Genomic DNA, 27,901 nt, shown 5'->3' with positions numbered 1-27,901 from the left:
AAAACACAGAAAATAAAAGTAATATCTAGGATATTAAGGGGGAGTTTACTTCAATAAATAATAATAATTAAAAAAAAACTGTTTTTGGAAAGGAAATCTGAATCCGGAAAATAGAGCACCGGCAGTAAAACGTCGTTGCGTTTTTTTTTTTGTTTTTTTTTTAATCTTAGAGTGGTTAACAAACTATCTGCACCACATGCATTTTTTATCATAAAACGTAAAAACAGAAAAATAAAAGAAAGTCTATAACAAAACAAAAACACAGAAAAATGGAAGATTTATGGAACAGAGCGAAGGTATTCGCAGAAGAAGCAGCGAAGAAATCCCAAACCCTAACAACTTCTTCCAACAAGATCGCCGATTTAGTCGCTGAAACCGCCAAGAAATCCAAAGAACTTGCCTTGGAAGCCTCCAAAAAAGCCGATGAGTTCAAAGTCGCCGCTCTTAAACAAGCCGATCAGATCCAAATCAAGTCCATTTCCGATATCATCCCTCCTCAGCTGTCCTCTCTCTCCATCGTTAATACCAATGCCTTCTCTTCCTCCTCCTCCTCTTCCGGCTCTGTTGTTTCCGAGTCGGAGCTCCGGAAGTTTGGTGTTACTGATGATCTGAGAGATTTTGTCAAAGGATTGACTTCTGTTACTTTTCAGAACTTTCCAGTTGAAGGTAAATTCGCATCTCTTAAAATGTGATATGATTTTTTTGTTAATTGTACTCATCGGATTACAATTTTGTTCATTTTGATGGTGTAGATGAAGGAGAGCCGTCTGACGTGGAGACAACGGAGTCAAATGTACGGAAGGATCTTAGTGAATGGCAGGAGAGACATGCTACTTTTGTTCTCACCACCGTTAAGGTAATTTTGCATATTTTAATTTGAAGATGTTGGATTTTCTTTTTCTGTGTTTGAAATCAGATTATAACTCCGTTTGTTTTAACTGTATTTACAGCAAATTTCGAAGTTGCGATATGAGTTGTGTCCGCGTGTGATGAAAGAAGGGAGATTCTGGAGGATTTATTTCATTCTTGTCAGCACTCATGTTGGGCCGTATGTATTTATTCTTCTTTTTGGAGTTCCCTGTTGGTTTAATTAGTGATTGAATAAGGATGTTTATGCTTTTGGGTTTCCCATCACGAATGCTTAATGGTCAGACGTGAATTGAAAAAAAAAATCCACACTGATCATCTCGGTAAGATTTATTAAGCTACATTTCTTTGAGCTAGGAAGATCAGGAGATAAAAATTTATGCCGCTTAATCATATGTGCATGCGCTATGCAGGGAAGATAATTGCCGCATCTAGATAGCTTTTAATGTGAACTGTGAAGTTACAGCAGTTTTGATGCTTTATATGGAAATTGAAACCAGTTGCTTATTTCATCCATGAATCAGTGGAACAGGAAGACTGGAGTGGTTATTTGCATTTGATTTTCTAAAATTTTTAGGTTCAAATTAGCATGTCTATCAGAGGTGGTCATGGGATTCACAAAATAATACAATATAGGTCTTATTTTGCCGTGTTTGCTTTCCGTGGTTAAAACTCAGGTATGAGAAGCAGTATACGGAGGAGGTTAAGCGCAAAGCAGAAGAGCAGATACAACATGAAAAGGCAAAGGAAAGTTATGTGGTTGGGGAGAATTCTTCTAAATCAGAATCAACGCCTAAGAACCTGAAAACTGAGACATCCTCAGTTGAGCAGGACTTGGACTCATTTCTTTTGGGAGATCTTGAAGACAGCGATGGGGGTCCAGGTACATTCTTTCAACATTTAGGTTTATGAACAAGTTGGTTGCAACACCATTAACTCCAATTGTGACTTCAAACATATTCACTCTGCTCTTTATGTTAACTACCTTGTTTGTGATGCTTACAACGTGCATGGAAGGATAGTCAACATATAGAATACTTTTTCAGTAGACATAGTGTTTTTATGAAGAAACCAAGCCGAGTCTAGATTTTGGAATTCACTCTGCTCCCCTAGCTGCTATCCTCTCAGGGTCTCCGATTTTCTATTAAGTTGTTTAAATTCTTTGGACCAATGGTGAATGTACAATGGGTTGTGAGAGTTTTCCCTTAATATCAATGTGCTCTTATGCGAAATGGGCCATATATTGGAATCTTAATCCTAAAACACCCTCTTAGGTCAAAGAGACATCCATTGGGACCTCTTTGAATTTAAATTTTAATATTAGTGGCTTATTATACTCTTTAAGAAACATGACTTCATAATCATGCTGATAAACCCTTTGTCATTGCTGGTATGTCCCGTACACTTTGAGGTGCTTAATCAATGGCTGATCCTTTCTTGGTGAATGCTTTGGCTGCCATCCTGTTTGACATGATTTGTGAATTGCATGGGTGCAAGTGGAATGTGGAAAGGAATGTTTGCTTAACATAATTCATAGAAAAACGATCCATGAATAGAATGACATTCAGTTTTTTTAATCTTCTCCAACGCTTCCTCTTTTGTCATTGCCTTCAGTTTTTCAATTATTTACTGTCTCTCAGATGATGGTGATGCGAGCTTTGATGATGATTTTGACAAGATTGACAATTCTGTAAGTTCATCTTATGAGTTCTTTCTTTTTAATCTCTTCCTGTCATGACACTCTTTGAGCTAGCACCTTTTATTCCAGTTAGCATGCCTGCTCTGTAAATTACTTGGTTAGGTCAGAAAGAATGGGCATGCTAGGCACTTGTACAAAATTGTACGGTTGTTTGGTAAATGAGTGAAATTCGATGGACATTGCAGGATGTTGAAGATGAGAAGCATTTGAAGAAGGCGACAGGTACTACAGATTAGCTTGATGATAATTGAAGAGATTATGGAGGTGGGGGGGGGGGGGGGGGGGGGAGCTCCTGTAAAGAATGGAAAAGGACCGGTAAAAGGAATACATAAGCAACACTTATTGGTGTATCTCAATATTCAAAATCATGGTTCTAAAGAGGTGCATAGTAGCTGGGAAATTTGTGCTTTGCTGTAGATCATATGTGTTCTTTCATTTGTTTCAATGGTAAGTTACGATGCCTGTTTGTCTAAAAGATTGGGGGAAGTTGACTTGCCTTGTATACTCTATTTCTTGGAACAGTTGATTCAAGAATTTTCAGTTCAATTTGGAAACATATTGAAGTATTCGGGGTGTTATGCTGTGCAAATTCCATTGTTTCTTTGAAAAGGCGCTCGAGCTAAATGCGGCGCAATAGTGATTCAAGGGAATAGAATATCCTTGCTCCATGGAATCCTCTTCAGTCTCATCTCATGGCTGACACCAGAAGGCGTCAACTACTTGCTGTAGACTAGAGTGACGGCAATTCAAGAGATTGTGGAGAGCAAAACGCAGGGAGAACGGGAAAGGACCCCTTATAGGTGTGCAGTGATCGCAAATGAGCGGGTATGAATTAAATCATAAATAAATTATGGATAAAATATCAAGGAATTGCTATTGGCTCAGCCTGACTAAACTTTTTGTTGATGAAGTAAACCAAAATGACCTAGCTACTCTCTCTCTCTTCTGTTATAGCCACACACACATACACACACACTAAAAAAAAAAAAAATCTACTTGGCCTTCAAAAACTTAATATATATTTTTTAATTTCTTGAAGAAACCAAAACTGAATACCCCCTTCTGTTCTGTTCCAGTGTCGATTGTCAAATGAAGCTATCTATCTCCATGGAACCACCGCCGGCTAGCATGTGAGTTATGTCATAAAAAAATCAACCCTTCTTATAGATAGCCATCTCAAGTTCTCACCTGAGTCGCATAACAAATGCTGTACCAGATCATCCTATTTGCTAATGTTCCAGTCATTAACAACTGTGATCACAATCCCTAAAAAGAGTTCATCGTCTTAGCTCCTAATTGAAATCACCATCGTTGTGGGTGAGAGACCTCGTGGAGAATTCATAGCACCAAACCCGATTGCTTTCGAAACAAATCCAATCTGTTCTATTAGCTAGGGAAGAATTTAAGAGGGTTGTGGATTTTTTTCGGTGGTAGGATTTGGACGATTTTAGGAGCAATGAAGATTTTGGAAAAAAGAGATTTTTTTTTCGATTCCTCTTGATCAATGGTTAGAAAATGTGAAAGCCCATGGATTTGCAAAGTTGGAGTCTTGGAGAAGAGAGGGTGCCAGACTGGAGGAGAACGAGGGACGGAGAGAGATGGTTTTGGGTTTTTCTCGAGAAAAAAAAAAAAAACAAAAGACAATTTGTGTGGACCCGTATGTTTTGTAGTTTTAATTTGATGTAGTAGATAAAAAATGGGAAAATTTGATCATTTTGGTTATTTGATAATTGAAAAATTTATTAGGCTTTGCCAGCAACCATTCCCAAAACATTATCGTATCCATTTATTTCTTAAATAGTTATTTAAAACCCCGACTTATTTATCTCTTAAATGAGTATACATATATACACTTAACCCTTGTTCAATCCAGTAACTAGTATTAAACAAGAATTAAGAAAAATAACAATGAAGTTCCAGCACCAGGGCTCCCACAAAAACTCATTAAAATTAGCCATTTCATTTGTTATAAACACAGTGTAATTGAATAAAAATAAAATTTGAAAAAGGGTCGTGACAGCGCATGGAAAAAAAATATTATTTTCTGCATTAAATAAGGCTGCAAATCCCATGTTTTCAACAATTTTTTTTTATTCATTTGGTACGCAGGGAGCCCATTTTGTTACGGGCCAAAGCCTCCAGTCTTGTATATTGGGCTTCATTCTCTTAGCACCCCCCGCCCCCCGCCCCCCCCCCAATATCATTAAAAGCTTTTCATTGATTTCACAAAGAGATGCCCGAAGTTTGTCCACAGCAGGATCTCCAAGCTCCATGGCGCTTCTTTCTCTTCTAGTCTCAAAACCCTCACTCAAAACCTCCTTTCTCCCCCTCACTTCTCACTTAATTCCCATCATACCCTCTTCCCCTCTCTCTTCTCATTGCACCACCCCCACTTTCCCATTGCCTTCTCAATCCCCTCCTGTGCCAAAGAAACGACCTTTCAATATCTCTGCTCATACCAGAACGTGGCAAGATCCTTATCATTGGATGAGAAACGCTAAAGACCCTGACTTTGTTGATTATCTCAACCAAGAAAACTCTTACGCTCAAGCTTTCATGGCTGACACTCAAAACCTGCAGAGGACTTTGCTTGAGGAAATGAAAAATCGATTGCCTACTCAGATTTCAACTCCTCCTGAGCGCTGGGGTCACTGGTTTTTCCCTTTTGCACCTATCCTTTTAACTGTTATGACTAACTTTATAACCTTGCATTATAAATATGTGAATTTGGTTTCTTATGGGATAGAAATTAACTTGTCCAGGTGGTATGGTTCATATGCTGTTAATTTCTTCACATTTGTGTTTTTATTTCATTTGGAGGGAACCTTTCCTGGAATTAGTGAATTTCTGTAATTTTATTTTTCCATTTGAGCAGGTTGTACTACCAGTACATTCCTGAGGGGAAGGAATACCCAGTTCTATGTAGAAGGTTGGAAACTGAGGAAAGTGGTTTGTTAAAGACACTTCTCAATTATGCCAAGGGACATTTTGGGATGGAGCAAGTTTTGCTTGACTGGAACCAAATTGCTGAACAATACGGCAAGCTTCTTTTTTTTCCCCTTTCATTTGAGTTGGATATTTCTCTCTTCCTTTTTTTCCCCCTTTTCCTTGGGAAATTTTGACAGTGTAGCTTAATCCCATCATGGCTTTATAGAGAGGGAAATGTATCGTTAACTCTTCCATTTGGTCATTCTTCTTCCCTGTTTTTTTCTTTGTTTAGAAGGCCAAGAGAAATGTATCTTTTAAACTGTAAAAATCCTAATAAAACAGGTCAATAAGTGGAACAGAATTTGGCATTGTTGATTGTGTGCTTATGTGGTTGCGTCCCAAATGTGCAGGTCACATGACGCTTACATCAGACTGTTAACCCTGTCTATATGTGCGTGCGTGCATGGATTTACTGTACGAACTGACTAAATCTTTGAGTTTGTTGGTAAATCAAAAACATTTACTTAGGGTTAGAGTAATGTTTGTGCATTGATTAATAACAGAGCTTCTACATTTCATCATATCAGTGATTAATGTCGATATGTCTACTATAGCAGGTTATGTGCATGTGGGTACATGTCGGGTTTCACCAGATCACAAGTTTCTTGCATACACACTTGACATTACTGGCAATGAACAATTCTTACTTCAAGTTAAGGACCTCAGCAATGGATATATTGTTTCACGATCACAAGTTGATGGGGTTGTTAGTTTGGCATGGGCTCAAGATAGCACTACTTTGTTCTACACAGTATCGGATGAGAATCAACGACCTTACAGGCAAATTATTTTAATATTTCTTGGAACCTTTTTTTCTCATGGAATGGATTTTTTTTCCTCACAATTTCTTTTTTTTCAGGGTTCTCTTCACAAAACTAGGATCAGATGAGATAGATGATGTCCCAGTATTTACAGAAAGTAATTCAAGTTTTTGTGTGGATATAACAAGCACAAAAGATGGCAAGTTTATCACTGTGAACTCAAATTCAAGAACTTCATCCGAGGAAGGAATTTACTTAGTTCATTTTGCATTTCTTTCCAATGATATCTTCATCTCTGTATCTGACATGTTGAGGCTCACTTCCTATTCTGTATTTTACAGGTTTATGTGATAGATGCAACCAACCCGCTGGATGGTTTACAAAGAGTACGCGAGCGTGTTTCTGGAGTGCGATATTTTTTGGAACATCACTATGGTGTGTTCTATATTCTTACAAATGCTCCTTTAAGTGAAAGTGAGGACCGGTTAGATGGAAATTATTATTTGGCTCAATGCCAAGTTGGAGATATACAATCTTCTGATTGGCAGGTCAGGCTCATTTAATTATCAAATAACGAATATCTTCTCTTTTTTTTCTTCCTATTATCACTATTATTTCACATAGTAATGTTATCTTACAGAATTTCATCCTTCCAAGTGAAGATATGAGCTTTCAAGACATGGACATTTTTAATGGACATTTGGTCCTCTTTGTCAATAAGAAGAGCTTTCCTGCATTATGTTCCGTCAATTTGCCAATCAAGTTTAACAGTGTGGTACATAAATTTCTACTTTTATCAAATTCTGACTTACCAGGGAGTTCTCAAATGGAATTTTTTTTGGGTTTCTATTTGCTTTGTATTTATTGTGTTATAATTCATATTTCATTTTTTTTGCACTATTAAATCCAGATTGGTCTACAGGATCACCAATGCCATTAGTCATGTTGTTAGAGCTTTTCAATTTTATTTTTTTGGCTTCAAAACACAGAAATAAATGTTACTTTTGTTATAAAAAAAAAAAAAGAAAAAAGAAAAGAAAAGGGATTGTTAATGAACAAGTATGTCATCAATCCTTTGTTTCTCACATATAGTTATTGTGTTTCAGCATCTATAGGCAGGAAGTGAATGGCTGTTTATATTAAAAAAAAATGTAGCAATGGGGAGGATGTTTCATGATATTTTAGCTAACGGGGAAGGGCTACTGCTTGAAACTTTTGCAAATTCTTTGTGCTCGTGTTTTTATGCAATCTGAGGAATATCGGGATTTGCTGTAGGAGTAACCATTGTCTTGAGATCTTTAACACTGTTGCTGTTTTCTGTAAGAAATCAGCAAAATTTGGCAGATACCACATACAATCTTATATTATATACCTTCAGCATAGTTTTTCCTTGTGGTGAGCTGGTTTGAATTATTACTTCTGATGGTGGCATGGATGCTAAATACACTTTTTTTCTCACAGAAAGAAAGACTTTTACATGTCCATTTGCCAATTATCCCTAGCTGTTTTGCAGAATCAGTTGGAGATTGAGAATCTTGATCCATGGTTTTTTCCCCTGCCCTCAAGTCAATGTAACATCGTTCCAGGATCAAACCATGACTTCATGAACCCAGTATACCGTGTGGTGCTGTCATCTCCAGTGGTATAAATTCTATCAAGCTTAATTACACATGTTGAATTTATTAACATGTGATGCTTTATAGCTCAATGCCTCTCTCTTGTTATGTCGAGTATTTTTATCTCAGAACCAGAAGAATATTTTCCACTGCCCAGTTACTGGCCCTTATCAACATGCATTCCAGAAACTATTTTCTTATATCTATATGTACAAGTTGTGGGGTATTTGTGGTCCCTTTGGGCCACCACTACTGGTTCTCCACAGCTTGGAATTAGCGGTAGCAAGTCATGTCATTTCTAGGGTCGATGAGGGCTACTTTTTCTTCTTTTTTTCCCACTTTATGAAGATACCGCATGCCTAGTATACCACAGAATTAGAAAGTACAAGCTATCCAAAGGTAGGACTTGAATTCAAGACCTCCTGTATCCTAGGCCAAATCTTATGCCTTTGTGCTAACCCTTGTGGGTTGGATTGAATAACATTCCAGAAACTATTACAAGGCCATAGTTGTTAGATTGGGTAATTTTATTGGATGGATGTAAGTTTCTTAAAATATGAGATGGAGGAATTAAACTGATTCATTATGATTTACTAGTATCCTACTTGGTAGACCTGTGCTTATATTTAGTAGACCTACAGTGGTGTTCAGAAGAGTTACTTTAGCTGCAATCCAATGGGATCAGAAAGTCTTGAGTTGCGATTCAGTTTTCTTTTTCTTCTTTGTTCTATTCTTTGGACAGTGTCATATTCTATTTGTAATGACAGTGCCTTATACCTCTTAAGTATGTCCCTACTTTTATTTTTTTTAAAAAAGGAAAAGAAAGGGGTACGATAAGGAAAGGGTACTCTGTAACTCTTCTAGCATTTCTTTCAAAATATGCAGATGCCTGGTGTGGTTGTTGACTATAACATGTCAGAACAGATATTTTCGATTGTGCAACAAGAGAAAGTAAGAGATATTCCTGGTGATTGTGGATCATGCTCACTGGCTTACGAGCTAGATACTTCTGAACATCTTGACCCACTAAACTATAAGGACAAAAATAACTTGAATATTGAATTGCAAAGATGGAAAGACTTTTCTGGTGCATATTGCTGCAAAACAAAGGAAGTCATTTCCCATGATGGTGTCAGGGTTCCTCTGACCATTTTGTACTCCCGAAAAGCCTGGCAGAGGGGTCAATCTCCTGGACTATTAGAGGGCTATGGAGCATATGGAGAAGTTCTAGATAAAAGCTGGTGCTCAGACCGCCTGAGTTTACTTGATCGTGGTTGGGTGCTGGCCTTTGCTGATGTGAGGTTTGTTTTGTGAAGTTTATTTTATTTCTCATTGATCACAAAGTCACCTTTTGAAGGGAAATTAACTAGAGTTAGTTTAGGCGTAAGATTAAAGTAAACATGCTACACGTTAGTTAGATGTCAACTTTCATATAACTGTTTGTATTCATATTCTATTTACAAAGAATATTATTTTTCCAAGACCTAGTGGTACATGTACGTGAAGATTTCTTCATTGATGACATGATGTTGGTCCTCGTTAAAAAATTGGGCAACCATTTTGCTTCCAAGATTGGATCAAATTGTATCTGATAATTTCCTTCTTAAATGAAAAAAAATTACATGGCAATGCTTGATAAAATTTCTATCTGTCATATTTGAAGAATTGACATGTACTGGATGGGCAGGGGTGGTGGCGGTCATTCTTTGTGGCATAAATACGGCAGTGGGTTGAACAAATGCAATTCAATATATGACTTCATATCATGCGGCAACTACCTAGTTTCTGAGGGCTATGTTCATAGAGATCAGCTAGGTGCCATTGGATTTAGTGCAGGGGGTCTTCTTGTTGGGGCAGCTATCAATATGAACCCAAATTTATTTCGTGCTGCCATTTTGAAGGTTAGCCCTCATTAAATGGATATGGAGAAAAAATACTATTAAAAACCATTTGGGGTTTTAGAGGGGCATTTTGGTTCTTGTTAACATAGTTACATCATCGATACAGTGGCACTGATAGTTGGCTAACATTTCTATCAGGTTCCATTTCTTGATGCATGCAACACGTTGCTGGATCCAAGTTTGCCTCTCACCTTGCTGGACTACGAAGAATTTGGGAATCCTCAGATACAGTCGCAGTTTGAATCAATTTTAAGTTATTCTCCTTATGATAACATTCCTCGTGATGCTTGCCTTCCATCAATGCTTGTAACTGCATCTTTTCATGACTCAAGGCAAATTCATATCTTGAACTTTCTTAATTGATAATCACGAGTGTTGATCTTTAATTTCTACTCATTTACTCATTCATAAATAGACCTGCATATGTGTGTTCTATCCATCAACTAAGTGTTTAGTGCTCGTTTCCCAGGGTTGGAGTTTGGGAAGCTGCCAAATGGGTGGCCAGAACACGAGACATTGCATGTTCTCATTGTTCTCGTTCAGTCATTCTGAAAACAAATATGACTGGAGGGCATTTTGGTGAAGGCGGTTGCTATAGTCAATGTGAAGAAACAGCTTATGATTATGCTTTTCTGATGAAAACTATAGGAAATGTGAATGGCAATAAATAAGATAAGCTTGTCGCAGAGCTGCTTTCTGAAATTAACAGAAAGGTGCTGCTTGACTGCCTGTAAAGCATGATTTCTATGTTGCAATCCTACTTCCAGCACTCGTTTTCCCATCTTGCGGATGACTGGTCAATACAAAAGGTAAATGTTTCTAGACGATTCTTAATTAGTTCATGGTTTTAAATTAGATGCTTTTTTCTTTTTCAGTTTCTGTACTTCGAAGATGAAATTTGTTCCTGCTGTACTTGTGAAGAGAACATGAAAACATCTGTTGAAGGTCATCGGTTGTATGTTTCAATCGTCCAGTCATAGATCTTTTTCTTTCTCCACTTGAATAATTAAGACGTGCTGGTATGTTTTTTATAAGAATTTTTTGTAGAACAGTCTGCAGAATTACTGCATGATTACACATGCTCGCTTAAAGATTGCTTCCATTTAGACAATTAATGATCCGAAAGTGATATATATGTGGCACTTGGAACACAACTGTTGGATCCATCGTACCAGATTGGAGGACTTACATGGGATGCTTTCGCCTTTATAATGAAGACAGCTCATGCATATCGGGGAAACGGGGAAGCCAGCAAGAAGATTCCAGGTCAGCACAGAGAAAGGGTCGTGTCTGCTACAAACAGTTGAAGCATCATACGACATTTTTGCCTAGATGTTAGAGCCTCTTGTTCTGTAGGAGTCGTTATGACAAACAAATATCCAACAACCAGGTGGCATCCCTCATCGTATTTTGGACTGTAGGCCTATAGATGCTGTAAAATATCAAATAATTTTAAACTATGATAAACCTTATGTATTTCGGTACGCTCTCCGTATTCATATAAAGCACTTTCTCCATCCTGTAGTGACATCTATCAAGCTCAGCGGATAACGATTGGTTATGACGGAGGGCTTCATTAAATAATATACAATATAGATAAATTAAATATTATGAACTGAGTGGTTTTTTTTATACAAAGATATGATTGAAAACATATAATATTGAAGGGTACATTAATAACTTTTCCAAAAAAAGAACAAAATTGTTCATTGAGCAGGTTTACCACACAGTAACGTGACAATGGTATGCACACGAGGGAGAAAAGAAAAGGGTGGTTTTACAACCATAAAATATCAGTATTTTTTTGTGCTCGGAGAAAATCAGTGGTTTAAAATATGTATTTTTTTTATTATTATTATTATTGAAATTGTTCGATCGCTCATAGAAGACGAACGATGAGATCATTTTTGTTTTTCCTTTGATGTGCAAGTGCTCTTTTATCGAAACCAGGCAATCCATGGTGTGTTAGCAAGCATGTCCCTGGAGTCCACAACTTGTGAAAATAATGTGCTAAAATGTAAATCCAGGCTCTATTTTGGATTTTAACAATGGAAATGTTCATTGTTGATCAGAAACGAGGCTGAATCTCACTCATAATCATGCTCAGCATTATCAAATTTTGCGTCTGACACACAGACCTGCCTATTCCCCACCGGCCCCCAAAATGCTCCATTACATATCTATTTATTAGTCAATATGTACGTTACAACCACGATATGGCCACGGCGCATCAAACGACCACAAATCTGAGCATAAACATATAATCTAAGGTGACAGCTCTTAACATGATTCCATGAACTATTTAAGAATCTGAGAAACCAAAAGCACAGCATGTACAACAACCCGAGGGTTGATATCGGGAGCAAAAAAGATATCCCCAGCGCAAACTTGATAAATCCCATGCTGGTCTTATGTCTTTAGCCGTTTTTGAGCTTGATCCGAGTCCTCTCCTTCACTTGTATCCCTAAGGTGGGTCATCACTTGATTGCAATCCTGGGGATCCTAGAAAGCAATGGAAGGCACACAACTGGCTAGATCAGGCATAATCATAATGTTTATTAGTTTATAACTACTTACATAACAAGACCTATTGTTTATTGACCACTTTAAATTACCAGCCTCGTACCTTAGATGTTGATGTTCCAGAGGCCAGCCCTTTATTTGCCCGTTTTCCAAGATCAATCTGAACTGAGATGTTGGCCTGTGACAGATCTACACTGGCACTCTGCAATGCTTGCGTAAGGGTATTCAGCAACCTGGTTTGCACAAAATTCCATATCAATGTCCACCTTATGACCAAACACCCAGGACTTCAAAAATATTAAAAAGATCACACGCACTCTTGAGAGTAAACACTGGAGATACTGATAGTCCCTGCTTCAATTGCCAGCTCCTGCTGGTTCAACATTTCACTGGTGATGGGGCACTCAGCTGATTGAGCATCAGAGACTGGTTGCTCAAGAGGAGGTGCAACAAGTCCATCACTTCGAGCAGGAGCAGGCATGGGAAGAGCATTTGCTAGCTCAGGTTGATGCTCCAACACTTTGCAGGTGACATGGTCAGATTCTATTAGATTTGGAGTGCTTGGAAGCATGGCTGGGGTGAGAGTAATGTTATTCTCATCAAGTTTCCCTGGAAATGCTGCCCCTAGACCAGAACCATTTTTAGTAGCTTGAGGGTGACCAACAAAACTTTGCAGGCGCCAGTGGCTGTTTCTCTGTTTCAAGACGATCTAGTGAGTAATGCTGAGAATTTCCAAGTGTAAAAAAAGGTACCATATTCAAAAGCATCCACAATTTCTCTCCACCACCAGCAAATTTCCAACAGAAGCAATTAATACCACTTCTCAACCAGACCTTGAAAAGCAATTAACACAAAAACCAAAATGCAAGTAATTTTAAGGAGGTCCAGAAGCAAGAGCCCTCTGTATAATTAGAACAAGATAATAACACAATGGAACAAGTCTAAAGAGAAAGGGCTCACCGCCAAAAAGAATGAGCCCCAAATCTAAACACCACTGATTGTTGCTCAACTTTGACAAGTCAAAAAACCAAAAGCTTTAAGCAAATTTAGTAAAGGCATATCAAAGAAGTTACCCCACTACAAATTTTACCTTAGACAATTTTATGAAAATTGTATTATGTCAATTAATCCATAGGAAACAGGATTTGAGTCAAACATAAACAGAACCACAGTCTGGTAACAGGGTTGACATTCTGAGACTTGAGAAGAAAACATCAATTTTCAATTACTTGATTACGAATGTTCATCTCAGATTTCTTTTCTTTTTTTCAGTATATCATGAAGATTTCTTACTGTTAATTGTTGTCTAGATGAACATTCTTCCTGCCTCAGATTTATAATATAGAACATGAAGAGACACAAAAACCACACTGCACTTATTGGGTTAAGCATCATAACAGACAAGTTGGATGCTTGAGCACATCCTTAATAAATCTTATCATCAGTTCCAAATTTTCTCTCAAGTCATAAAACCATGGCACCAATTCACTTGAAGAGTGTAGCAGAATATCACAGGTGGATATGTCAACACTTGCAAATAGGCATTAACTAATGCAGATATACATGGATGAAGGTCACAAGTATACAACATAAATAGGCATTAAAGCTTTACCCATGGCATCAACTTTGCTGGCTCAGGACTCCATCCGGGATATGGACCCTCATACTTTTGCACCTTCTCCTGTAAATACTGGACATATTCAATTACCTGCAAAGGAGCATTAATATGTAGTCAACAAATTTGAATGGAAAATCTTGTCTACTGAATTGAGCAGTATGCTCTAGTTTGAGTCGCTTGTTGTGTACCTCTAATAAAAATGATGCTGTATCTCTCTTTTGATCACTATGAGGAATGAGATCTCTCAATATCTGAAATCTGAAAGAAAAAGACTCTGGTTCATAAAGCTATATCCCATTTTTACAGTTCACGAGAAAATGAAATTTTGACTGATAACCCGAATGTTTAATCAAATGCATCCTTTATTTTATGGTAAAGCAACATCTGAGATTTATATTTCTAGTAAAAAGTTTCATCGCTTGAATTGTGACCATTTGTTGAGATACCGGTATCCACGATAATGAAAGATGGCCTTGCCAGCAGACACGCACAAAAAATTGAAAGCCTCACAATCAGTATTAAGATTATGACATACTATATAAGTGTGCTTATATTTGGTAATACTGCAACATGACCAAAAGCTGATAAAAAAGGGTGCAAGTTTGAACGTATGGATCAGCAATCCTGAATACTGTCAATCAGTTAGTACCGTATCTGAAACCACTTCTAGTCAAAGTTCAAAATTTTAATTAAAAAAACCACCAAAATTACACGGTTAGGATAATTTGGCTGCAAAATAAGTATCGTGCTGGAAACTGGTGTCTTCAAGACTTGAAAATAACAGTTAGCAAGTGAAGTGATTCAACCCAGCTCAATTGCATAATGTAATGCATTGACTTAATTCCCTAACCATTTTGCAAAATCACTGGAAAGAAAGTTAGCTCAAACTGCCCTTCTTTCTAGGGCTCCATCAAAGTTAAATCGAATTATCCTTGAGTTTTAAATTCATCAACTAAACTAGTGTAAGAAAAAAAAGCCCTGAATACCAATGATTTTTCATATTGACTGGTCGAACTCCATATCTCCCTTCACTGAAATGAAAGTGCGAGCAAAAACAAAGCTGGTGATTCAAACAACAGCAAGACAGGCATGACTAACATACAGAATCATGTGAGCAGAAAAAATCAGAATTGTATTGCATACATATTCAAATGCTAGGGAATATATACAAAAATAAACCAGCAAACCTCTCGTTTATCTTGCTCCTCCTTTTCTGCTCAGTGACAGAATGTTTCGATCTTATTGCATTAGCCTTGTCACTATGCTTCCCATCTGCCTCCGAATCCAAATCCCAAATCATAAAAATACAGAAATAAATAAAACTCAACAACCCATTAAAAAACACACCATTTCAACAACCCAATAACATAAAAGCCTCCAAATTTATGATAAGAGAAGCAAACAAATAAGAGAAATTGCACCATGCCAAAGTGCAGAAATTTTTTAAGAAAAATGCAAAATCACACCACGAAGAAAGGAATGAAAGAACATAAACTGTGACAGCCTTGTAGAAAAGGAATAAAAAAAGAGTTGGATCTAATATAGTACAGTCTAGTGTGAAAAAGAACACACCTTTACAAGAATTAGTGTTGTCTATTGTAAAATTTGAAGATGGCCCATCTTTTCTGGAACCAAATTCATCTTCCTCGTACTCTTCCTCCTCTTGATTTTGATTCCCTTTTCCTCTCATTCCAATAAGTCTAATTTATCACCACAAAAAAATTCAAACCCGAAATTCAGATTTCTTTTTCTTGAGAGAAAAAGAAGAAAAACATCTGTACACTTTAATTACAAAGACTACAAATGAAAAGGAAATGAAAAAATAGGTTGAGCCAGACCTGGACTGGAGTAGTTAATATATGAGAATAGATAATTTAAGGAGTTGGGTGGTTTCCGGTGAACAGAACCACCGTGTCGGAGAAAGAGTTGTGGTGGCTCCGGCGATCTGCCAACGGTATATTTGAGTTTGTGAGTTAGGAGTTCGTGGTCTGGTCTGGTCGCTCGTGTTTTTTTTCTTTTTTGCTGGAAGTGGTGCAAAGATTCCATGCGGATTTACTCATGTTCTTCCGTGAGCTCAGGGCTTTTTTAAAAAAAAAAAAACAAAGAAAATTAAATTTCAAGAGTGTTTTTTTTTTTTCACCTTTCAAGGGCATTGAATGAATGTACCCGAAATATATTACAGGGATAATTATTTAAAAAAAAATTATATAGTTGGATGGTGTTTTTACTTTAAAAAATATATATTTAATATTTTTGATAAAATAAAAATTTTAAAAATATAAAAAGATGAAATTGCTTTTATATACGATAGATGAGAAACAACAGATCACATTGACTCTCTCTCTCTCTCTCTCTCGTCCTTCTTTGTATCTTCCAAATTCACAATTTTTCTTTGTGGATGATACAAATATGAACCCTAAAACCTATAAATTATTTAATCTCTCAACTATTATTGCATTTTATGTTTTCCATATGACTTCCTAGTTGCCAGATTCTACAATCCATTTTCTACGTGTTCTTCCTTATTTTCATTTTCTTTGTTTTTTCTTTTCTTGTATCCTTTTAATAATCTTAGATATGGGCTTCCTTGTCTTTAGATTGTGTTGTTTCGCAATAATCCTAGGTTTCCTTTTTCTTTTTGGTTCAAGTTACAAGTTGGAAAATTTTCATTCTACTGGCATTTGATTTTCTCTCAAATTCACAGCAAGATTGAACCCATTTGTCTGGAAATGAAAAGGAGTGTTCTTGTATTGAAGCAATCAAAAGAATTATCCTCGAAGACTTGACTTCCAGGTACTTATCTCGAGTAAGAATAGCCCAGAAAAAAGAAAAAGAAAGCCGCAGCTTGACATGAAGAAGAACATATTAGAAAAGCCTTTGGCAGATGAATTGGAATAGGAAAGATGAAGCTTGAACTAAGCTATCAACCCAGCAGCCTCGGGAAAAAGATGATTTGCCAGCATTGATCGTAACACCATTGGCCAATAACATCTTTGTTTCACGTATTACCAGAGTTATTGTCTAGGTCTCTTAAGCATTCTCTCGAGATCGCGAGAACACAAAACTATTACTGTAACTTGTAATATTTTTCTACTCATTAATTTTTAGTTTTTTGCTGCAAGATTTTTTCTTGGATGTGAAGTATTAATTATAAATATATATAAATTTTAGAATGTAAAATGTATTTTTTTTATTAAAAAAAAGCAAAGTAAAAAAAATAACCAAGTTACAGGAGACTCCATATAATTTAACTCTTATCTTTCATATTAGAAAATAATATAAATCATAATCTGAGATCTCACCTAACAACTTGAGTTATCGGGTTGAGATGGTTTTTTGACATGGTATCAAAGTCTTGATGACCAAGCGATCATGAATTCAAATCTCACCATCCCTGTTTATTTGATAAAAATTAAGCACAAAGTAATATAGGTCTGTGCAAGTTTCAAGTTCGAAAAACTTTTACTTGAGGGGTGTATTAAAAAATAATATAAATTATATCATAAGATCTCACCTAACCGTTTAAGTTATTGAATTGAGGTAGTTATTTGTAATTTCATACTAACATAATATTCAAAACAATCGTCAAGTGATATGTTCGTCCTACCAGCATAATTTTTTTTCTATCTCTGGTTCTTTTCCTGTGAAAAATTCACGTGATAGGATGTAGGTAATAAAATATAGGTATTATGATTTTTTTTAATGAAAAACGTATTTGTCATATGTATTTATTTGATATTTTTTTCCGTAACAAATAACACTACTCTTTTCTTGATTTGTTTTAACGAGTTTTCTATTTTCTTTTCAAGCTACTCTCGTACTCTCCATCCTTCTTCCCGTGCATGTATACACGTGTGTGTGTGTGTGTGTGTGTGAATTTACAGCCTGCATGCACTCCTAGAATCTATTAATTTACATACCTGCTATTAATTTATTTAATTTTTAAATATATTCGCTTTATTTCTAAAGTTTTAGTGCCGTCCGAGATATAACTGACATGTATTCGCTCTAAAAGTAAGGAAATGTCCAGGTATTTCAATCCAAGACACGCTAGAAAAAGCCAAATTACTAATGTTTATTCAGTTAGCTTAGCAAGTTAAAAAAAATAAAAAAAACATATAGACTTGGCATTATCTCTGCCATCCATCTTCACCTTATCATCGTTTTTTCTAGCTAGCTAATTCACCAAGACATAATAGAACTTACTAGAGATTATCTGACTGTTTAAGAATCTCAAAGATCGGATTTGCCTGTAAAAAATGGCCACGAGACTTGAACAGTCATGCTAGCAGGGATATTGATTATTGAACCCATCTTCAGTCATTTATGCAAATAGAATAGATAGGTGGAGTGAAGGAAAAATACTCTTGATTTATTTAAATATTTAAACTCGTTATTATTTGATTATAAAAACTTTAATACAATATAAAATAATTATCTCAATTCAATAACTTAAATTATTAAATAAAATTTTAAAATATAATTTATATTATTCTCTAAACAAATTAAAAGATATCTATATCTTCTTCTACCTCTGATGTCATCTTTCTATATAAAGTAGTGAGATGAAAATTTAGAAATGTCAACTCATTCTTGCAAAGTGTCTAGAGAAAAAAAACCTCGCAACTCAGCTCTTTTCACCTACTTTTGAAGTCTAAGCTTGGACGTGTTTGGAAGTGTGTCCTCAAGAGGCGTAGCATGATGGCAAAGGACTTGAGATCTGCACAGCAGGTCTCGAGTTCGAGTCAGAGCGTACACCTCTTGTAAGAGCCTGAGACAGCCGGGGTTTTACTCACTCACCTAGGCCCACAAAGTGCGCTTTCCGGGAGATGGGGTTTCCTCGAATCCAAAAAAAAAAAGTGTTTGGAAGTGTAATTGCAGTTGGTTTTCAAAGTGTTTTTCACTCGGAAATGTATTAAAATAATATATTTTTTAATTTTTTTAAATTATTTTTGATATCAGCGCATCAGAATGATCTAAAAATATCAAAAAAATATTAATTTGAAATAAAGAAAAAATTAAAAAAAAATAATTTTTTTTAAAAATACTTTTAAAATATAAAAACAAAAAGTGTATTCATGCATGAAAAAATTGCTTTCATCAGTCTCTCCAAACATACCAAATATGGATAAAACTGATCCAAACCAGTAAACGCACGCACATCACTCCCAACTCCACATTACACTCGAGGCCTCGAGAAATGGTTCCCGAAAATCCTCACACACCCCCACGTAACATCTACTTCCATAGAAACCCAAAAAATGTAAAGGAAATTCATAAAGTAATGGAAACCTGATCATATGCATACTCAGTCTATATAACAAATTAAATTAAAACTAAAACCATTATTAATACTAAACAAAAAGCGAGTCCCCATAATGCCTCTACATTTTCTCCAATACCCCAATTTATTGGGACTGTTGAGCTTCTTCTCTGCTACTGCTACTGTATTAATCCCGCCACCCTTTGTTCTTCAATTTATTTTCTTTGCCTTCATTTTCACTTTGTTTCTCTTTGTTTTAGTTTTACCATTCTTGTGTACTCTTATATCCTCTCGCCTGATTCTTAAGGCTGCATATCTCTAGAAATGATGTATATCCCATTTTTCGGAACAAGATTTGGTACTCCCAGGTCCAAGCCTGTTAAAGGAGGATCAAGGTGTAATATTGTTGATCATGGAAAGGTTGATGATCTGGGCCTCAATGATACGCAAGATGGCTTTGAGTCAGACCCTAGTTGGGAGTTTCCATCTTTGGACGAATCTGAAGAAAAGGAACATAGAGAACAAGAAGATGATCAAGAGGTGGATGGAAGAGAAAAGTTGTGCACGTATGAGGAGGACTCTTGGCAAATTCTGGTACCAAAATCTCTTACCAAAAAGGAAGAAAACAAAACGGTATGCTTTGATCTTTTCATTGAATTTTCAAATGTGAAAAATAATAATAAAATTCCGTATTCCTTATGTTGAAGAATTGAACAAATAAATAAACATACGCATAGCAGACAATTAGTTTGTTTTCCAAACTAGCTCGAGCTGTCAATTTATTAACTATCCGTCCTTTTTTGTTCATTCTTGCAGTTTTTTGAACTCCTGTCCTTTTGGAGAAAGAAAGAGAAAGAAGAGATATGCAAGAGATTTTAATTAAGTTTGGTAAACTTCAGCTCTCAGAAATTAATTGATAGTTTTTCTTTTCCTTCCTCCAGTCACTGATTTGATAATATTGATGAATAATTTTGTCAAAATGTAGACCTGCTGGTTTCTGGACAAATAGCTTGCATGAACAGGGAGGGAAAACAGAGGAAGTTTTTAAAGTACAAAGACTGGGATACCAGAATTTGACTTTAAGACATTAAAAAGATTTAAATTGATGTTTTAAAATTGAAAAGGCATCCACAACTTTTTAGTTTTTTTTTTAAATGTTTTTACATGAAGATCACAAAGCCATCAATAAATATATAAAAACAATCAATTTAAAATTTGAGTACAAAATTTCTGCCAAATTAGTGAAAAATGTCGTCGATGCTTTTTCTCTCTTCTATAAACTAAAATAGTTGCCAATGGGCCTGAATACTTCAATGTTGTCTGAATGGGCCTGTGATATGGGCTGGCTCAAGTGTCCACTGAAATCGGTGATCTCTTGGAGATGAGATCAATATGGGCTGATAGTGAAGAAACAGGCTTGCTTGATGTACCCTTTTCTTGAAGAAATAGAACCTTCTGTCCGTGGGGCCTATCTGCAAATTTGCAAAAGTCTTCGTTACATTCTGATTTCTGACCTTTTTACATCTGCCCAGCACATGCATTCACATTCAACCCCGCTTTTGAAAGAAAATCTCTCCGTTTGTCTTTTGCTATTACGGAGGAGCTTATTTTTTATAAAAAAAATATAATATTTTTTTATAAAAAAAATGATATCAGTATATTAAAATTATAAAAAAAAACTAATTTGATGTTTTTTTTAATAAAAAATATATTTTAAAAATAGATTGTAATACAAAAAAAAACACTCAGTGATTGCCGTACATTTTTTAACGATTTATACCTTACTCGTGTATATGTGTCTGAAAGCTCAACGCCTATAACCTCTTCCGTCAAGAAACATTGTAACAGATGGCTAAGTTCCATGTTCAAATACCATGAAAAATTGTTCGAGAGCATCTCCTTTTTATAATTTTTTGCACATTTCAATTAATTGGTTACCCTAAAAAACAAAACCCAAATTAACTCTGGTCTATGGCTTCATCGGAATTTCCTTTAACCATACACTATGTAACTATTTTGATGCCCTTGAAGTGAAAAAATTCCAAGGCTTTGCTTTCGGGGTGTACTCGTAATTTTACATTGTTTTTTTTTCAACACTCACGTGGTGTCGGGGTGATTTGATAGTTTAAGATTTTTTTAAGGTTAAAAAAAAATTATTTAGCTCGTGGGGTGAAGTAAAACATTATTTGTTTTTTTTTTTTTTAATATTTAATCTATATTAATATTGTGTTTTTTTTTGTTTTTATATGACTTTTCACTAATTTTAAAAATAATATGAGTTATCTTGAATTTTTTTTAATTTGTTTTTCATTGTTATTTTCTAATCATATTATTAAATTAACTCGATTTAATAAATTCAGTCAAGTCAATTATTCCAGTTTAGATTTTTTTTTTATTCTTTAAAATACTAGCATGAGTTGTGTCATAATGTGAACCATCATTCTAGATTTGATCCAGCCATTTTTGTGGATCTTTTGTAATAAAATGTTTTTTTTTTTCATTTCAAGCATCTAATATTTGGTTAATTTGAGCCATTTTTGTGGACTTTTTGTAATAAATTGTTTTTTTTTCATTTCAAGCATCTAATATTTGGTTAATTTGAATTGTGATTTTTAATTTATTTTGATTTGAATTTGATGGTATTGTAACAGGCTCATATACTAGATCGAGAGTTTTGCGGGTTAAACATAGTTGGTTCCAATCAAATTTAATATGCTAGCATCTTAATATATATTTCAAAAAAGAAAATTCAATGTGTCACAATTTTAATATTTTAAAATATTTTTTTGTTTATTATACATTTAAACTTCTGACTTGCTCATATTTTTATAATTTTTACATAATTATAAAAAATAATCAGATCTGCACTGTAACACGAGAGAAAAAAAAACTAGCTGGCTATAGGGAAGCCAAAATGTGACAATGCATGGATGGCGGTGCCCTTCAAAGCAAAGGAGATTGCTGCTACTAGATTCTGAAATTAACATGTGTATATATATTGCATCAAATTAAGTACTCCATCTCCATCGTGAACCTAATGCAATACAATCTTCAAACACACACTATTCCTTCTCGGACCCCATTACCAGCATCGTTCGTGACGAGGTAGCCTGATCATTCCTAGGTTCAAAGTTCTAAACATTCGCACTACACGGCTCCTATGTATATATAAAGCGAAACCCCACAATTTTAGACACTATTATTGCCGACCGTTGATCCTAAATCACTGTACGTGTACATAGTTGATAATCCCATGTGTTAGGCGAAAGTCCTTGCACCTGGGCTCCATAATTTTATTATATTTTTGTTGACTTGATTGATACTTTTATCTAGGTGATAACTCTTCGCTGGTTAAATAATTTAATATTTTATATGTGCTTATTAATATTGTACACCACTGCTATATAAAACTATGTTCATGCCTCCTGTTTTGTTTTGTTTTTTTTCTTATTGTTTTTATTTATTCTATTCTGTAATAATAACTAAACATTACCTACAATAATTTTAGAGTAAATATTTATATTTTAAAATATAAAATATATAAAAACATGTCTCATCAATTTTTATGGTCTCCGTTTAAATATAATAACCAGGAACTACATTACTGAAAAAAAAATAGACTTCATCCAAACAGGAAACAAGAGGCGCGTGTGGAACCAAAAACGATCCACGTGCGACGACGTCGCAGCCCACCAGACTTGTTATTCTCCGCGGAAGTCTGAGAAACTGACAGATTCTGATTTTTTACCCAATTAAAAAGGCAATTGTTGCTGGGTCCGTGCAGCAAAACAACGTGCTATCCAATTGGAGCAATCCAATCTGTTTCCACCATGACGTGGGATGATATTATTGACTATATTTTGTCGTTTTGTGTCTTCTATTTTGTGCATTTGGGTGGATTGTATCCCGTCAACCAGTTATCTCATTAGACTGGTGCTTCTCCTAACAATTTGCATCCTCGCGACAAAACCATTAAGATGGGGTACCATAATGTATATAATGTAAATTATTAGTTGAAATTATTTTTTATTTGAAAATATATTAAAATATTTTTTTTATTTTTAATATTAATATATTAAAATAATTAAAAAAAATTAATTTGATAATTTTTTCAAAATAAATATATTTTTAAAATACACTCGAACGCAGTTCGAAACATATTTTTAAATATATTATAAGTGTGTATTTAATATTGTAGTGTATATGTGGTTATTAAAAGTATTTTTTATTTTAAAATATAGTAAAATAATTTTTTTCATGATTTTTTTATATTTTTTATATTGATATATTAAAACCGTTAAAAATACTAATAAAAAATATTAATTTGATATTTTTTTTAACTCGGGTACAATTTTAGAACGTAACTAAACAAATACAAGTATGAAATGCAAATACAAGTAGCTTCTAATTACATTGGTCTTCTATAAATCGTTGAAATTTTGTTATTAATTGCCTCTATTTTTTTCAAGGAAAAAAAATTGTATTAAAGCTTTCTCTTCTACTACTAATTTCCAATTACCAGTTAACATTTTTTTATTTCCACTCAATACTTTTTTGAGACAATTGTTTTTAATCTATGAATAAATTAGACTTTTGAATATCAAAACGTCCTTTTTTATTTTTACTAAATACTTACCAGTTTAAGATATCATCCACTATTGATTTACTTGTTAATCGTCTGTAATCTATATTGTTTCTAGGTAGTCATTACAGGGGAACGCTTGTATTCCTAGCTACTAATTAATAAATAAAGTTTTTATTTTTCTGCAGCCAACGTAATTTGAAGAGTAAGGTCGTGAGATCACGAACCTATTTGGCAACTCACTTGGTTGCGTGCTTGTGAATTTTTTTAATTTTTTTTAAATTATTTTGATGTTATAATATGAAAAGTAATTTTTTTTAAAAAAATATTATTATTTTAATATATTATTTTGTTACCATAATACTAAATACTATCAACATATATAGAATACAAATCATTTATTTTCTTTCCAAAAGGTGCATTTTTATCCATCCAAAACAAGGAGGAAAACATTTTGTTTTAATTGGGAGCCAAACCTCAATTAATACATATTTTTGAAAATTCAAAGGTCATTATATAATTTTTTTATAAAGATATTTGAATCAGTTTGTATACAAATTGAAATTAAATCTCAATATTTAATTTATAAAAAAACACATCTTACCTAATACATTTTAAAAATAATTTCCCTGGGTAATTATAATTTCCATGGTTCAGACTAAAAAATTCAACAATAAAACAAACTTTCTTAATAATTTCCACTCCAGTTTCATGACACGAGAGCACTGAATACTTCCAAGTTGACAAGCAGGGATTATTTGTAGCAACAAAATCTTCCTCTCGATCTCTCAGCACATGCATTGAAGAGCAGGTTGCTGCTTGCAAGCTGATTCGGATATCGAGCACGTAATATAATCAGCCCAGAGACCAAGAATTCTCACATAAATAAGTCATACTGTTTTCATCTTGTTTGTACAAAACCCAGGGCACATGGCACCGGCCGGGATTTTAATATGTGGATTATGGCTAGCTATCTGATCGTTGAAAATTTATGATAGCAAAAAAATAATTCTGACAGAGAATACGTGGCAAGATAATACCGACTGGCCTGATAAAGAACAAAAATCTTGACTCACCAGTACGTGCGTTGGTCATGGGATATAGCTGACTGTTCTCACATTTGGTTCGTGTACATGCACGCGTTATTATAAATTTTCACGGTAAGCATAATTCTGGTGATAAAGAAAATCTGCTCATTTCATTGATTTTTTTTTAATTCGAGTATATGTATATAGATAGTAGAATGTTTTAAAAAAAAATATACTTTTTTTTAAATAACTTAGCAACTCGTAAATATCCTTAACCATTAAATGAAAATAAAATTATAAAACTCAAGGTATTCCTACTTAGATTTTACTCATTAAATGCCTGTTATTTGTAAGTATAATAAAAATTTATTTCTAAATTTTTTTTGTTCAGAAATATATTAAAATAATATTTTTATCTTTTAAGATTTATTTTTGATAGTAACATATCAAAATGATTAAAAATTAAAAAAATAATTTGAAATAAGAAAATAAATTCAAATTTTTTTAAAAATATGATTCGACTGGACTCTCAAATACACTGTAAACTTAGAATTCTAAACAAAATTTTAAAAAACTATTCATATTCAACACGAGTATAGGAAAAAGAAGTTGTGAGACTCGCAACTTCTTTTAAATTTTGAACCTTATACGATAACATGTTTACACGAGGCTATATCGATCTTCTTCGAAGACGAGTTATCTTCATAGTAGGCACACACACACAATGGATCAAGACAGCTAATAACATGATTGCACTTCTCCCATGATCATTCATCAAATTAGCTGACCCGTCTCTGAAACCACACAAAGATCTTTGAATCTCGACCGCCCTGCACGTCCTTTTTGCGCCATCAAATGCCGTTTTGTATATATATGCCGTTTTTTATGTGCCGGCCTATTACTTGTTTAATATATATATACCCTATGGTATTTGTTTATCAGGACACGATACCCTATATATGTTCTTAATTAGATTTGTGAATGCTTGTAAAATAATACTCTTAATGCCGTTCCTTTATCTTTGAGATTACAGTCATCTCTTTGATCGTTGTTCCAGACTTTTGCAAGTGACCACATCACAGCCCAAATACTGCTCCAAGTTGCTGTGATTTTTAAAAACCAAGAAGAAAAAAACTATTTAAATAAATAATATTTTTTAGAGGTGTAAACAGTAAAATCACCACCTCTGTTGATTTATACTATAATTTGTCAATAGAGAAAAAAATGATATAATTTCCTTCGAGAAAAGAACTTGTGCGCTGAAAAGAATGGCAAGAGTTACCCAGCCCATACGTGATTAAAGTTTATGATTCCAGACAGATGACAAGTCTGATAATTCTTCGTATTTTTTTTATTAATTGAATCAAGATCGATGACAGGGTTGTGTTTACAGTTTGCACTAGATATATAAAGCATCTCCACAAAAACCACATCGTGCATGTCTCATAATCATTTGCATGTCTCTTTCAGCCTTTGATTACATGTTAGTGGGGGGAAAGGACATCTAAAATAGACAGTTTCAAAGCTCGAAGTGCTGAGAAACAGCGTTAGGACAACGTACGCACTTTAAAACTGGTTTAACGACAGTTCTTTGCCCCTGAAATAGCTATGGTAAATTGAGGCTTGTAATATTATAGACAAATATCATTCCTTCATTTTATTCCACCATTGTCATTTCGTACGTGCTAGTAAAAACGCATTCTACTTTAAAAAATAATCCCAACAAAAAAAATCAAGATAAAAAGGTTTTTTTTAATTATTTTTAAACATTAAAATTGCAAAAAAATAAAAATAATTTTGAATGATCCCAAATTTTGTTGGAGGTAGCTCAGACTTTTTAATTATTTTATTTTTGGATCCAGGTTCGCAATATTCAATATGATATAACCCATTAAAATAGCTTAGACTTTTTTTTTTCTAGACTATCTTTTTATACTAGCTAGTCAATGAATAAAAAAAATATCCTTTTGCTCTACAATAAAAACTAAATTTATTTTCAAACGATATTACACTAGTCTATTAGATTTCTCTAAATACTAATTATAAGATGTGAATAAAAAAAAAGAAAACTCCCTGGTTTACCATGCAAATTGTTAGAATTACACTGTTCTCTTAGACACCAACTTTTTTAAAACTGACCATTTATAAATAGCTTCATGATAAAGAATTTCTCGTTGATATGAAATGTTAGGGTGGAAAGTATCTTGACTCGCAATTTAATTAAAGTACTGAAGCGTTATGCTGAGAATAACGACATCGTACCAATTTTCCTCGACATGGATTCTTCATCCTTTTTTTTTATTTTTTTTTCACGCCTTCCGTTTCCATTTCTTTCTCAAGGTAATTGCAAAACAAAGTCGGGTGAGCATTTTGGCTATTTTCTATCACATATCATCCATATTACCATGACTCAACAGCATGCCATGCATGGTAATTCTCTGGTAATGTAACCCCAAGAGCAATATCGATTAATATCTCGAAAGCAATTTTGCTGTGATACAGGAGAAAACAAGAAGAAGAAAACAGCTTATCACCAAGCTAAAATCATTTCATCCTTCGCAAAACAAGAAAGTCTAGAACTTGAATTGTCCCGATACAGGTAATAGATCAGAATACGTTTCTAATCTGACAGAATTTTTTTTTCCCGGCAACAAAAATTACCCATCGGAGTAGTACTCTTGGTTTTCCCCCAGCAAATGTTATTTTAAACCACCACTTGCACAAAAATATTGCAAGCCTAATCCATTACGGAGACAATATATCTTCCTACATAAGATATTAAGATTCGTTTTACTAGGTTGTTCTAAGGTCTGTGCCTAAACAAGTGAAATATCCATGACCGACCAAGTGGACTTGAGTGCATCAATAATGATTTACCTTGAACCCATCAGAATGAGAATCAACCTGTTGCCTCCATACTCATTTCATATCGCAGAATGGGGCATCTAACATTTGCATATTATATTATACAATGTAATATTTTCTGTCTGGGGTGCTTATTACTCCGACTTAATGTCATGTTATCGACAGTGACTAATTATCCTCATTTGAAAAT

General features: G+C 34.5%; 4 protein-coding genes across 7 annotated transcripts; 3 read left to right on the top strand and 1 right to left on the bottom strand.

Annotated features, from left to right (window-relative positions):
- Nucleotides 1-204: 204 nt before the first annotated feature.
- On the top strand, nucleotides 205-3,132 carry LOC7482243 (uncharacterized). Its single transcript, XM_002315967.4, has 6 exons — nucleotides 205-666; nucleotides 753-856; nucleotides 951-1,048; nucleotides 1,545-1,750; nucleotides 2,508-2,557; nucleotides 2,752-3,132. The coding sequence occupies exons 1-6, from the start codon at nucleotides 270-272 to the stop codon at nucleotides 2,800-2,802; spliced, it is 906 nt and encodes a 301-aa protein (XP_002316003.3). The 5' UTR covers nucleotides 205-269; the 3' UTR covers nucleotides 2,803-3,132.
- A 1,651-nt stretch (nucleotides 3,133-4,783) lies between these two features.
- LOC18102595 (uncharacterized) lies at nucleotides 4,784-11,349 on the top strand. Of its 4 annotated transcripts, none has more exons than XR_008060425.1 (12): nucleotides 4,784-5,220; nucleotides 5,442-5,605; nucleotides 6,112-6,334; nucleotides 6,414-6,559; nucleotides 6,658-6,863; nucleotides 6,956-7,090; nucleotides 7,829-7,957; nucleotides 8,817-9,232; nucleotides 9,619-9,832; nucleotides 9,971-10,164; nucleotides 10,302-10,641; nucleotides 11,008-11,349. XR_008060425.1 is itself a non-coding variant. In XM_052456737.1 (11 exons), the coding sequence occupies exons 1-11, from the start codon at nucleotides 4,838-4,840 to the stop codon at nucleotides 10,501-10,503; spliced, it is 2,412 nt and encodes an 803-aa protein (XP_052312697.1). In that variant the 5' UTR covers nucleotides 4,784-4,837; the 3' UTR covers nucleotides 10,504-11,349. The 4 variants fall into 4 exon arrangements, 1 of the variants encoding a protein (XP_052312697.1); XR_008060424.1 differs by having other exon boundaries at nucleotides 10,885-11,349; XR_008060423.1 differs by having other exon boundaries at nucleotides 10,708-11,349.
- Nucleotides 11,350-11,893: 544 nt separating this feature from the next.
- On the bottom strand, nucleotides 11,894-16,130 carry LOC7482242 (transcription factor BIM2). The gene is made up of 8 exons (XM_002314878.4): nucleotides 15,812-16,130; nucleotides 15,546-15,673; nucleotides 15,161-15,245; nucleotides 14,162-14,231; nucleotides 13,968-14,063; nucleotides 12,673-13,049; nucleotides 12,459-12,588; nucleotides 11,894-12,334 (listed from the first exon to the last, which is right to left on the bottom strand). The coding sequence occupies exons 2-8, from the start codon at nucleotides 15,661-15,663 to the stop codon at nucleotides 12,242-12,244; spliced, it is 969 nt and encodes a 322-aa protein (XP_002314914.2). The 5' UTR covers nucleotides 15,664-15,673; nucleotides 15,812-16,130; the 3' UTR covers nucleotides 11,894-12,241.
- Nucleotides 16,131-19,386: 3,256 nt separating this feature from the next.
- On the top strand, nucleotides 19,387-20,267 carry LOC7482241 (uncharacterized). Its single transcript, XM_002315966.3, has 2 exons — nucleotides 19,387-19,869; nucleotides 20,053-20,267. Exons 1-2 carry the CDS (start codon nucleotides 19,561-19,563, stop codon nucleotides 20,113-20,115), a joined length of 372 nt encoding a protein of 123 aa, XP_002316002.1. The 5' UTR covers nucleotides 19,387-19,560; the 3' UTR covers nucleotides 20,116-20,267.
- Nucleotides 20,268-27,901: the final 7,634 nt, after the last annotated feature.

Source organism: Populus trichocarpa, chromosome 10 (genome assembly GCF_000002775.5).
Source record: "Populus trichocarpa isolate Nisqually-1 chromosome 10, P.trichocarpa_v4.1, whole genome shotgun sequence".
In the NCBI taxonomy this organism is placed as follows: domain Eukaryota; kingdom Viridiplantae; phylum Streptophyta; class Magnoliopsida; order Malpighiales; family Salicaceae; genus Populus; species Populus trichocarpa.
Note: the sequence above shows the minus strand (reverse complement) of the source record. Positions and strands in the feature narration are given on the sequence as shown.